The sequence below is a fragment of the Notothenia rossii genome (assembly GCF_949606895.1).
Source record: "Notothenia rossii genome assembly, chromosome: 3".
NCBI lineage: Eukaryota > Metazoa > Chordata > Actinopteri > Perciformes > Nototheniidae > Notothenia > Notothenia rossii.
This window is the reverse complement of record NC_136901.1, coordinates 63,416,816-63,429,236: the sequence shown is the minus strand read 5'-3', so window position 1 is coordinate 63,429,236 and position 12,421 is coordinate 63,416,816. Positions and strand designations below refer to the sequence as shown.

At 37.8% G+C, this 12,421-nt stretch overlaps 2 protein-coding genes across 2 annotated transcripts in view; one reads left to right on the top strand and one right to left on the bottom strand.

Moving 5' to 3' along the window:
• Window positions 1–10,748, bottom strand: part of ptcd3 (pentatricopeptide repeat domain 3) — a 36,345-nt gene extending 25,597 nt beyond the window's left edge. The window contains exons 1-2 of the mRNA XM_079670213.1: window positions 10,596–10,748; window positions 9,976–10,028 (exon numbers count right to left, since the gene is read on the bottom strand). Of these exons, the coding sequence (XP_079526339.1) occupies window positions 9,976–10,028; window positions 10,596–10,723 (181 nt within the window). The 5' untranslated portion in view covers window positions 10,724–10,748. The remainder of the gene's footprint in view (window positions 1–9,975; window positions 10,029–10,595) is intronic.
• Window positions 10,749–10,889: 141 nt separating this feature from the next.
• The window catches only part of polr1a (RNA polymerase I subunit A), a 148,422-nt gene continuing 146,890 nt past the window's right edge, over window positions 10,890–12,421 (top strand). Inside the window, exons 1-3 of the mRNA XM_079670210.1 lie at window positions 10,890–11,099; window positions 11,729–11,837; window positions 12,007–12,102. Of these exons, the coding sequence (XP_079526336.1) occupies window positions 11,023–11,099; window positions 11,729–11,837; window positions 12,007–12,102 (282 nt within the window). The 5' untranslated portion in view covers window positions 10,890–11,022. The remainder of the gene's footprint in view (window positions 11,100–11,728; window positions 11,838–12,006; window positions 12,103–12,421) is intronic.

Below are 12,421 nucleotides of genomic sequence, written 5' to 3'. Positions count from 1 at the left end.
TTCTATGTTTGATTCTGTTTCTAACTCTGCTTCTGTGAACACCACAGTCTGTGACTCTGAACAATGTGGTCTGGAAAACCCTTTTAGTTTTACTCCTTTTACTGTTGATGTTGTTCATGAAGCATTAACCAAGTTAGATCCTAAGAAACCGGCTGGCCCGGACAACGTAGAACCTTTCTTTTTAAAGATAGCTGCAGATTTTATTGCTCTTCCTCTCACTACTCTTTTTAACCTCTCCCTCAACACAAATGCAATTCCAAAAGTATGGAAGTCAGCTTATGTCTTGCCTTTACTAAAAGGAGAGGAGGCAACTATTTTAAATAACTATAGGCCAATCTCTAAATTGTCAGTTCTGGCGAAGGTGCTCGAACGCCTAGTGAGTGAACAAGTAAAGGAGTTTTTATGTAAAAAGGATATCCTGTCTAAACATCAGTCAGGCTTCAGAAAGCAACATAGCACCATCACTACTACAATGAAAGTGGTGAATGATATTACGAGTATTTTAGATAATAAGCAGAGTTGTGCAGCTCTATTTATTGACCTGTCCAAAGCGTTTGACACCGTTGATCATCGCATCTTAAAGCAGAGGCTACTCAGTATTGGAATATCCAGCCATGCAATGGGGTGGTTTGTGAACTACCTCTCTGAAAGGTCCCAATGTGTTCACTTTGATGGGCTGTCTTCTGACATTGCTAATGCTGTTCCTCAAGGTTCTGTTTTAGCTCCACTTTTATTCTCCATATATATCAACAGTTTAGGTGAAAATGTGAATGAAGCTACATTTTTATGCGGACGATACCGTTATGTACTGTGCAGGTCCCTCCATTAAGGAGGCTGGTGTTAAATTACAGGCTGTTTTTAACATTATTCAGACTCAGCTCGCTGAGCTTAAGCTTCTTTTAAATTTTGATAAAACCAAGGTAATGCTATTTTCAAAAGCTAAAAAGACACCAGAGCCTGTTTTAGATATTGTTACTATGCAAGGACAAGTACTAGAAGTGGTTACCTGTTATAAATACCTTGGTATCTGGCTTGATGATTGTCTTACTTTTAAAGTTCATGTCAATAACCTGCTTAAAAAGCTGAGGGCTAGGCTAGGTTTCTTTTTCAGAAACAAGTCCTGTTTCTCGCTTGAGGCTAGGAAAAGTCTAGTTACTGTGACCTTTTTTACTTGTGCTGGACTATGAATGAAAATTCATAGTCATTCATAATTACAGGCCTCTCTCATCTTTTTTAGTGGGAGAACTTGCACAATTGGTGGCTGACTAAATACTTTTTGCCCCACTGTATATAAAGGTTAAAACGAAATAGACAAGTGTTAAGCGTTGAGTGGGATAATACTGTAGAACAAACGGCTTCTGTTTGAGGTTGATAAAATACAATAAGCTCATCCTTGTAACTTAGAGATATTTTACACAAACTCACTCGGATCTGTCATCAGCCCGCATGGTTTTTCATACCAATGCTACGCTGACGACACCCAATTAATTCTGTCCCAGAGACCGAGGTCGTCGCACGCATCTATGCTTGTCTAGCGTGGGGGTCGCGAGATGATTACAAAATAAAAATGAAAAAAAAAAAAAAAAAATTGATTAATTTCTTTTATAATTTCTTTTTTAAAAATTATTATTAATAATAACGTTTGCATAGACATTTTCAGGGGCGGAGTAGCCATCTGTATAATTTCCCCGCAACGAGGCTCCCCCTTTGACAATCCACTAGCGCAGAGAGTGCGGAAAACTGAAATTAATTACACGTCAACATCACAGTCATCTGAAGAACGAACCCAAACCTTGTTGTTTTTATTAATTGCATTACCAAATTGGTATCAAATAAACAGTAAGCATTGGTAACACAACTTCCAAAGTTACAGTAAAATAAAAAGGACCCTGAGTTTGCACAATCCAACATGTTCAACAGAAGAGAATCAGTTATATTGTTTGTACACATGGTACTTTACATATATATCTGTTTGTTTAAGGTGTCCAGGTGATGCAGACAGGCTGGACCAGAGAGTGAGAGACATAACTGGACTCCTCACAACAGTGAACTTCAGCACAGGTACAAAAACTATTTTTTTCATACTGTACAAAGAATCAAGAAAGATATTGGTTTAAATGATTGAAGTATTGACTTTAATACACTGATATACATTCCATTAAAAAATACTAAATACTAGATCACCTACACATCAGTGAAGTTGAGGGTTTTTTCCATGCAAAAAGTTACATTTAGATGTTAACAAGCAATATGATTGTCAGCTTTCTAATTGAATGTATTGAAGGCAAAGATATTTAACACAGTGAGAACTACTACTATGTATCTCTCAATATTGTCTGTAAAAAACGTGGTAAAAGTTATTCTTTCAGTGGGACAACAGAGCAAGCTTCGACAGTTGCACTACGTTTTGATAAAAGTTAAATATTATTTGGATAATAACATATATTTTAATGTTGATGAAATTCATACTGTTCATTCATAATCTGATTGTCTTTGTAGCTCACTGTTGACATTTTTTTTTTTACAATTACAAAATAATTATATCTACAGCCCCTAAACACACAAACACACCGCTTTCATAAATAACACACTTGTTTTGCAATAATATGTTTTTTTGTTTCCTGTAATTTTTGTTAGGAAAGAACATGCCTGAAAGACACAAAATGTTCTCCTTCTCTGAGGGTCAAGAAGAACATCCAAGAGGAACATTAAAAGCTGATGTTATGAGATTTTAAGACCAGTACAGGACATTCACTAAGAAACTTATTTTATTGTGAAAACACAGTCAGCTGATCGAATGCAGCTATTTCCACATCTACACTCCATCAGCTGATTATTTCTATTTGCCTCGCTTTATGAATTTCACATCAATTGTGCCTTGTACCGCAGAGATTGCAACGTCACAAATAAATGGGGCCAATCTTCAGTCAGATGTGAATGTGTAATCTAACAATTTCAGTAAGAATAATGGACAAAAGGAGTGCAAATACAAATATAATTTATTGAAATGTGAATTTTTTTTTTGTTGTTTTAAATAAAAAGCACATATGGACAGAAGGTGTAAACCTATTAAATGTATAAGTAAACACATTTAGTCAAATAAAGTGACAGACTAGGCCTGTGCAGTTGGTATCAGCTTTGCCCAGCATGGGCTCCTCCATCAGGCCTGGTCCTCCTCGCTGAGGAAAGACCCTCAGTCCTCTCCGGGCCAAACCAACAGACAGGACGTCCATCACACGGAGGTTTCTCCCTGAAGTCTCTGCAGCTCTCTGGACACCACGCTGTCTAAATCCGTCCACACTGAATATGACAGGGGAAAAATGAAAATAATAAATGCTTTAGACAATAAGAAATATAAAGTTGACTGTTGAGTTGCTCAATTTTTTTTAGATTGTCAATACTATTACTGTATAACTAATACATCAGGTTAAGAGGCACATTCAAATAAAGATTGGTCTTTAAATACATTTTGTCTTTTGAATTGTTTGTCTAAAGTCAAGAATCTAGAACTGGCACTTAGTTTTAATGATACAGTCTGGTTATTATGGTGTTTGGAGGAGGCCTCACAGGTAAGAGCACTAACTAGCTACCATCACATGTACCTTAGCTTGACTTAAATGTATTAAACGTATAGTTAAATGATATCAAAATATAAATAACTAATGTCATTCAAACATATTATTTGCTTGATTCCAGTGTTGAATTTAGCACAATTGCATACAAACGTTAAGGGATTTTAAGATTCTGAAGTATTATGCTAAAAACTCAATAACTTAGATTATTATTTATAGTTTTGCTGAATAGTTTAATATCCGCTTACCTTAGACACGTAAAATGTGAGGGCAGTGTGCAGATGGGGAGCAGGTTAGCTTTGCTTGGTAGCTTCAGCTAGCTCTGAAACTTTCAGCTCGGTGGCAGCAGGTCCCGCCTCGGCTCCGCCTCTTTGCCCTTATTTGGAGCAGGCTGGAGCAAGCGGGAGTTGAACTCTGACGTCACTGTTGAGCCATTAGTGGCCGACTCCGCCTACTAAGGGCTTCTCGGCAACTCTGCAGAATCCTATGGGTGACGTCACGGACCCTACGTCCATTTATACAGTCTATAGTTGCATCTGATGCCCAGTCAGCATCACAGTACACTTTTAGACCTAGTGCCTCTCTGTCATTTCTCTTAAAGCATAATTCCTGTTCTGTTAGGCCTTTTAGATGTCTGAACACATGTTTTACTGTATTTTACTTTTTTTTTTAAGTAATATGTAATATATTACATTTTTTTAGTAACGACCCCATCTCTGGTGCTGAGATAATTTACTGACAACAAAACCTATATCTGGTCTATTACATGTGGACAAGTAAATTAAACTTCCCACTGCCTCTCTGTATTTAGTTGGGTCTGTCAATTTTTCCGAATCATCCGTTTGTTCAAGTTTTGGCTCACATGGGGTCCCCCTGGCTTGCAATCCTGCATTTCGAACCTCTAAGATTTGCCTATATATATATATATATATATATATATATATTTCATTTTAACTTCACCTTCTGTTTTGTAAAAATCAATTCCCAGGAAATGTTTCAACTTTCCCAGGTCCTTCATTTTAAACCTGTCAGAAAGCATAATCTTTACACCTTCCAGTACATTTTTGTTGCTTGCTGCTATGATCAGATCGTCAACCCATACAATCATGATTACCATTCGTCCGGGGAGCTCCATGGGACCTTATTTCGGAAAAAGGATGTATTGAAGTCAATGGAGAGAGAAATATTATCTTTTGATCCCGTTTGATTTGTGCCACGAATTACACATATGATGTTTGTCAATGTCAAAAAAATAAAAATGTGTCGTAAAACTGTGAAGTAACACATTTATTTTTGTGAAACGCACAATGAACTACATCTCTGGTCTCGCAGACTAGCACAACAACACACGTCACCAAGATGGCCGTCACTACTGTCTTGTCAAAAAAGGGATTGACTACCCTCACTATCAAAGCTGCCTGCCTTCCTTTGATTCTCTCTGAACAGCCTGATCTTTTTAATGTTTAATGTCAACCATTTGTGCAGATAACATGAAGAAGAACAGATCGCCGATGCTAATGTAGCGTTAGCTTTAGCATTTCTCCCCCGGGCTTAAAGAGCAACTTCCCGAATACCATTTTTAGGGCTCCGGATATTCGGTAGTAATCAGCAGCGAATACTCTGAGAGATTTTTTTTCTTTTTAATACATTTTTTTCCCCCAAAAGGTTTCATAACACGCTCCAAATCCGAGACACCTGACAACACGCTGTTAAGCAGAAGCGCAGAAAGAGCATACTATTACGATTTATATTTATTTATTGTCTCAGTACTCGCATACATTAAAACTAAATGTGTCCTCTGCATTTAACCCGGCCGCAGTGCAGTGCCCGGGGACCAAATCTGGTTCCAAATTCCGTCTATAACGTTTTACAACCTGAAGATACAAAACACATATTTCTGTTATAACAACAATACTTTTAATAATATAGCCGTAACAGTAGGCCTAACAGTGTAATACTTGTTACCGATACAGTAAACAGTATTTAAATAAATGAAGAACGAAAAATAAATGAACAAACTGTATGCCAATAATTGCCTTAGCCCCAGATGTTCCCACATTGCTCCTATTATTTTCACTATTCGGATAAAATTGAAAGACTAATATAAAAAAACAATTTGGTTGCTTGCTTGCAACTATTTTCCAAGCAAAGTAAGTGCAAATTTTTTTATCATGTGTAACGTTACTGTGCTACTAAACGGCGGATAAAGCAGCTTCATCATGGCAACTTGACAACAGCTAAGCTAAGCTAGGCTACAACTACTTACAGCATCAAGGTGACTTTTCAGAGTTGTTGTGCCACCGTGGTAGGCCAGTTTGTTGTCGCATATTTGGCACACTGCCTTCTTCTTACTGTCTTCCAATTTAAAATGGTCCCACACAGCTGAAGTCTTCGGCATTTTGTGTTCAGGTGTGTGAAACGAGGTGAAGTGAGGTGAAGCGTGCCGTTTGCGTTCTTGACTGTGAGTGAACGCGATGTCAGGAGCAAAGGCTGAGATTGTATATATTTCCGCATTTTAAAAGTGCAATTCAAAAGTATAAATATAGTATAAGAATATGGCGATTCACCTTTATTGATAGCATACATTTAAGAAAAAAAAAAAAAAAAAAATGAATATCCGAATAATTAAATTGAAACCCGAATAGTTGACCAACGAACGAATAAAAGAATATTCGGGTACAGCCCTAGAAAACACTAGATTTTCAAAAAAATATACAGAAATATACACTATAGTGACATCTGGCGTCGTTTTAGTAAGACATTTTCACTTTCGCATAAAAAAACCTCCGCACGTGACCTCCCGCGTGTGACATAACTTGGGGGAGAGCGGCCGGTCTAACGTATGAATAAACATGGATCACAATGCTAGTTTTGACACAGAAGAGGTTGAAAATATATATTTGAATGCATATGATTATAATTATGAGCCTGCTATGCGTCCAAGAGACCAGGAGCAGCCAATGATTAGAAAGAATAACGGCCATCGGAGAGAAATGGAGCTTTGGTGTGTGGAGAACCAGTGGAGAACGGAGCAGCTGCCTTGGTGAGTGACCGGCGTTAGCTACAGAATGTTAGCTAACGTCAGTCACATCACAACATTGTAAAGTTAGCAATCATATATCAGGCTATAACTAAAGTATTATTGATAATATAGTAACGTTACTGTTGATACTGATCCATAACAGAAACTAATGCGCAAGTATCAGCCGTATCTCGCGTTACCTAATGCAACTCCACACGGTGCTGTGTACCGGAGGAGAGACGCGAGATACGGCTGATACTTGACGATCTGGCGGAGAAAGGTTGTGGAGCCTGAGGGGAGGGTGCACAGCTGATTGCAGCAGGTGAGTGGAGGTTGAGCCAGGAGTGACAGCAACCACGCCCACACAAAAAACGCAGACAGGGGGAAACAAACACAAAGGAGACGGCTGGAGCAGTACAGCCACCACAGCATTACCAAGTTGCTCTTTAAATGGTGTATTATAGAATGATCACACCGGTGTGACAGTACTCTTCAAAGGGTTCACAAAATATGACCACTACTCTTACTGTTTAACATTTTGGGTTACTTGATGTTACTTCATGTTAAGGCTAATAAAAATGACAAGGCTAAGACTGTAATGCTAACTAACGTGCTTGCTACTAGCAAGGTAGCTAACTTGATCCAGCCACTCCTGGTCCTTTCATCAGTCGGGAAGCGAAATAATGAGCAAGACCCATTGCTGGTATGATAACAACCTGGTACTAAGCATACAGGCATCTTGTTAAAGTTATCTTATCTTAGCTATCTCTTATTTGGTGGAGGAAAACAATTGTGACATCAGTTATGGAGATTATCTGGGATTTGTAGTCTTTCTAGTTGCAGATTTTTCATAGTCTTATATTTCAACAGTTTTACGACAAACTGTGACTTTTTTGACATGGAAATAGGGCTTGGCGATATATCGAGTTTACACGATACATCGTGGATTGCACTCCATGCGATGTCGTAAATGACCACATCGTGAACATCGAGTATTATGTTGTCAAATCAATTTCCCGCCGCGGCCAAAATGAGCTTTCCTTTCTCCCTCATAGACACAGTCACACACGCAGGCACACACGCAGGCCCCGTCTAACTTGCACACAAACATTACACACATGCACAGTGACAGAGAGCAGGGCTCGACATTATAAATGGCCCGCTGGCTCGGAAGCACTATTTAGACACCCCGGGCCAGCATAACGTACTTTCCACTTGCCCGCTCGGGCCACTAAAAATATTGCTTAAAAAAAATATTGTCCAGTGGTATAGGTACTTTGACAAGCAATTTTGTTAAATTGTTTCGTTTATTAACGCTACAACATAGCGTTTCGTGAGGCGGTTGTCGTTGTTTGGTGAAAGGCAAACGGGAGCCTGCTCGCGCTGGCTCCGCAGCAGCTGTTTGCTGCAGAGCCAGCGCGAGCAGGCTCCCGTTTGCCCGTGAGCGCCGGGCAAAAAACTATCTTCAAATAAAATAAAGTCACGGGAGGAGTTAAAGGAGAGTGACAGGGAGCATGAGAAGAAGAGGGAGAGAAAGTTTCAGCCAGCTTGATCGATGGAGTTGGCTTCTAGTGGTGCAGCGACGCGTCCTAAAACCCTTTTATAATCTATTGATTAGAGTTATGATTCGAAAATTATAAAAGTAGGGTAGACATGTGGAGATTATCCGGCTGAAAAAAACGTGCATTTATCAAACAGGTTTGTTTTCCACAGACCTTATTTCCAGCTATTTTCCAAAACCCTATGGAGAAATCCCATTGCTTTTTTGTCGAGGGAACCAGCAGCTTCCTTCCTGGTTTAGGACGCGTCACTGCACCTCTCAATATGATGCCCATATAAACAAGGTCTTCTGTCGGCTCTGTACATCAATGCCGACCTATGCTGACAAGTAAGTGAAGAGTAGAAAATATAAAAAGGTATTGGCTATAGGGAAATGTCCCAGCAGTTTAGGAGAATGAAGGTTATAATCTAATCTAATACATAGCCATTACATGTCTAATTCCTGATAATGACAGGAAGACAGAAAGCGCATTATACTACTACTAATAATAATACTACTCATAATAATAGCAGACATTTTTGAACAATGACCACAATATCATTATTTTCATAAACCAAATATGAACAATTGAGGAAAATGAGGAAGAACTGGTGATTCAAATGTTGTAGTACAAGTAGTAATGTAGTTAGTGCATAAATTACTATTGCAACAAATGTGTTAATTTTCTTCATTATTAGTCGATTTTTTGTAATGCAGACATATGTTGCAGGGACTACTAGAATCATCATACTGGCGTGACTGTAAACATCAGGGGGTTAACAAAAATTTTTTTTTAAGAGGACATTTCAGAATATCGCGATATATATCGTAAATCGCGATATAGTCAGTAAATATCGCGATATCATTTAGAGACCATATCGCCCAGCCCTACATGGAAATTATTTGTTAAGATATCGAGCAGCAGTATATAAAGTATTTATATAAGCTCTACCTTTTAACAGCTGTGATGAACACATTAATGCATCAATAATCATTATACCGAAATGTAATGATTCTAAAATGGGACATTACTTTTGGTACTCTAAGTATATTTTGATGCCAATACTTTTGTACTTTTACTCAAGTAAGATGAATGGGTGTTTCATGTTGTCGTTGCTGTGGAACTTCTTAATACCTTGGAAAATGCTATTTAATACTTTTTAATAGCCTTAATTTTTGCTAAATTGATTTATCAACTTTTAATACTTTTTAAGACCCCACGGACACCCTGTAACAGTCATCACAACACAGAGAAATACTGATAGAAATGTGTGTAGTTGTTGATACATTGCTGACAGAGGGAACTACATTTGAATACAGATTTAAGAAAGATCAGTTTTTGAGCATGTAATAAGCATGTTTTGTCTTGACTATATTACAACTATATTATAATAAAAATAATATAGTATTTATATTATTGAATTGATTATGATTATTATTATTAGTAGAAGTAGTTTATTTGCATTAGTTATATTTTAATGTTTTTGAGGCTAGTATTTGGCAAATGCAGACGTATTCATCTGTAAACGCATACTGAACGACATACGTAACTGTAACTGTGTTGATAATAATAATAAATATGAATTATATTTGTAAAGTACTTTGTTTCCCAAACATTTATTTTCACTCCTGTCGGTGGGGGGGGGGGGGGGGGGGGCCTCATCTCACAATGTCGTTTGGGGCCCCAAGTTGGCCAGGGATGGCCCTGCCTACATTGAAAGCATTTTATAACAAGCCCTTGAAAATAAGAAGACAACATAGGCAGTTACGATTTCCTTACACTGATATTGTCCGTAGGGAAAGTGTATCAATCATGACCAAATTCTTAATCCAAAAATTACCTTTATTAGCTTCTGCGGCTTGTTGTCGCAGAGCTGAAGTCCAACCAAAATTCCTGGAAAAAAACCAACATATTAAGTAAAAGAAGTTACACTTTGTGCATGTTATCTTTACTTTTAATATCCCCTGATCAGTTTTCATGCACATTTTACGCAGCGCACTCAATCTAAATACGGATATTGTACATATGTGTTGTCCCTTGTCATTTTGTACTTTTTTTATAATTGTATTCTGTTTTTGACTTTTGCAACAATTAACCTGTATTCTATTTCCTCTTGATATATTTACTGTATGCAAACATCTGGTTCAGGGGCATAGAGGGTAAATCCACTAATCGGCAGATCACCGGTTCAATCTCCGCATCCCCCAGGGACACTTGTGCAAAACACTTAACACCAAATTGCTCCCCATAGATGTATAAATATGTGTTTGAATGGAAACATTTTGACATGTTGCGCTTTGATGTGGCAAAAGAAAGCGTTATACAAATACAAATTCAGTTCATTAAGACGTGACCTCCTGTCAAATTATGCTAGCTGCAGCTGTAGTGGTACAATGACCGCAATAAATATAGACTAAAGTCGACTGATCTAGATTCTGCTTCAAAACAAACATGTCTTACCTGTGACTCCATAGCTGTTCGAAATTATTTTGCAAAACCCGACTGTTTCTTTGGATATAATGCCCTACGTGCCTACCGGGCGCCGCCATGTTGTTACTAACTGAAGGCTTCTGGGAGGGAGAAACCATGTGGGCTCTGAAAAGGGGAGAGCACAATAATAACACATTGTATTTTAAATAAATACTACTCTTAATTCATACGTGTCCTCGAGCAAGCTACAATTTTAACATAGAGTAATATATTCCAATAGCACCATATTCCCTAGCTTTATTAAAAGTCTATTTATCTGTTCTTGTCTCCCCCCTCAAATGTTACGTTAGGTCCCACGATCCCTCCACGTGCAGACCAGGAGCAATTGAGTGTCGCATGTGGTTCAACTGTACGCCATGAATTTATATCAATAAAACTTTAGCTTAATTCTCCGAAAATGTTGTTTAGTAAAGAAGTGCCATGGCGGCATCTGGAAGGACTGTCGTTTGGCATGTACTCAGCTGAAGAGATAAGGTGAGAAAAGACATGTTGCTAGCTTTAGGACTTAATGCTAAACATGAGTTGAAAACAACATGCCTGCTCATCGCAGCATGCTATAACGTCATGTTGTGGTCGTTTCCTCGCATATTGCACACATATTTAAGCTCAGAGTTGCTATGTCAATGTTCATAATATATATTTTGTATTTGTTTTTTTTTACGTCAATTCATTTTTTTTCTGTTGAATTGGTTAGTCTTCTGTTTTTATTATACATATCTTGCTGTGTTTAATTAATAAGTGACATACCTTGCATGTCCTCCTATCTGAAACATGCTAATTTATTATTTATTTGTTTATATGAAATGTTTGCTTATTATTTTTCGTTAAACTCTTCATTACTTTTCTTTATAGTACAAAAAAACATGTATAATTTATATTTTTTCATTTCCTTCATGTTATTCTCGCTCTTTAACTAACTTATTTTGGGTAATATGCATTAACTCTTTAAGGACCAATTAAGATGACACTAAACCGACTTAATTCAGATTACACCTTATATAGTTATTCCCTGCAGTGGTAGAATAACCAAGAAATGTATATGACTTCAAAATAATTGTGGAGTCGGTTATTATAATGATGCATCTTTCCCATCTCCTGTCCAGGAAGCTGAGTGTGAAGACGATCACTAACTTCAGGTTCCTGGATGCTGTTGGGAATGTGGCCCCAAACAGCCTGTACGATCTGGCCCTGGGACCAGCAGACAACAAAGAGGTACGCCTCCACTGAAATAATATAACTTGCACACGTGTGTATGATACAGTAATGATGAGACATCTGTTAAATGCTGTACATGTATCTGTTGCATATATTGTGCGCTGTAACTTTCAGCAAGTACTTAAAATAAAAAATAAATCATGTTTCATTCCGTGTTTTTTACCAGGTGTGTTCAACCTGCTGTCAGGACTTCAACAACTGTCCCGGTCACATGGGGCATGTGGAGCTACCTCTACCTGTTTACAACCCGCTGTTCTTTGATGTAAGCCGATCCACGAATGCACCACAAAACTGTACTACTAACATGTTAACTTCATTACTGTGTGTGATTCTGTCAATGTTAGAAGAGACTTAGGGGTTAAAATCTGATGCATTAGTATTAACTTTCTGTCAATGCAAGTTGCTCGAATTTATTATGATTTTCAAATACAGAACAGGCTTTCTGCTCATTTGACTGATCTGATCCAAACTCATGGTTTTGATTTTCATCAGATTATTCAATTGTATTGTTAAGAGCCAAAGTTTTTAGTGGATTCATTTATTAGTTCTCTAAACATTTTCATAACCCATGAATTGATCAT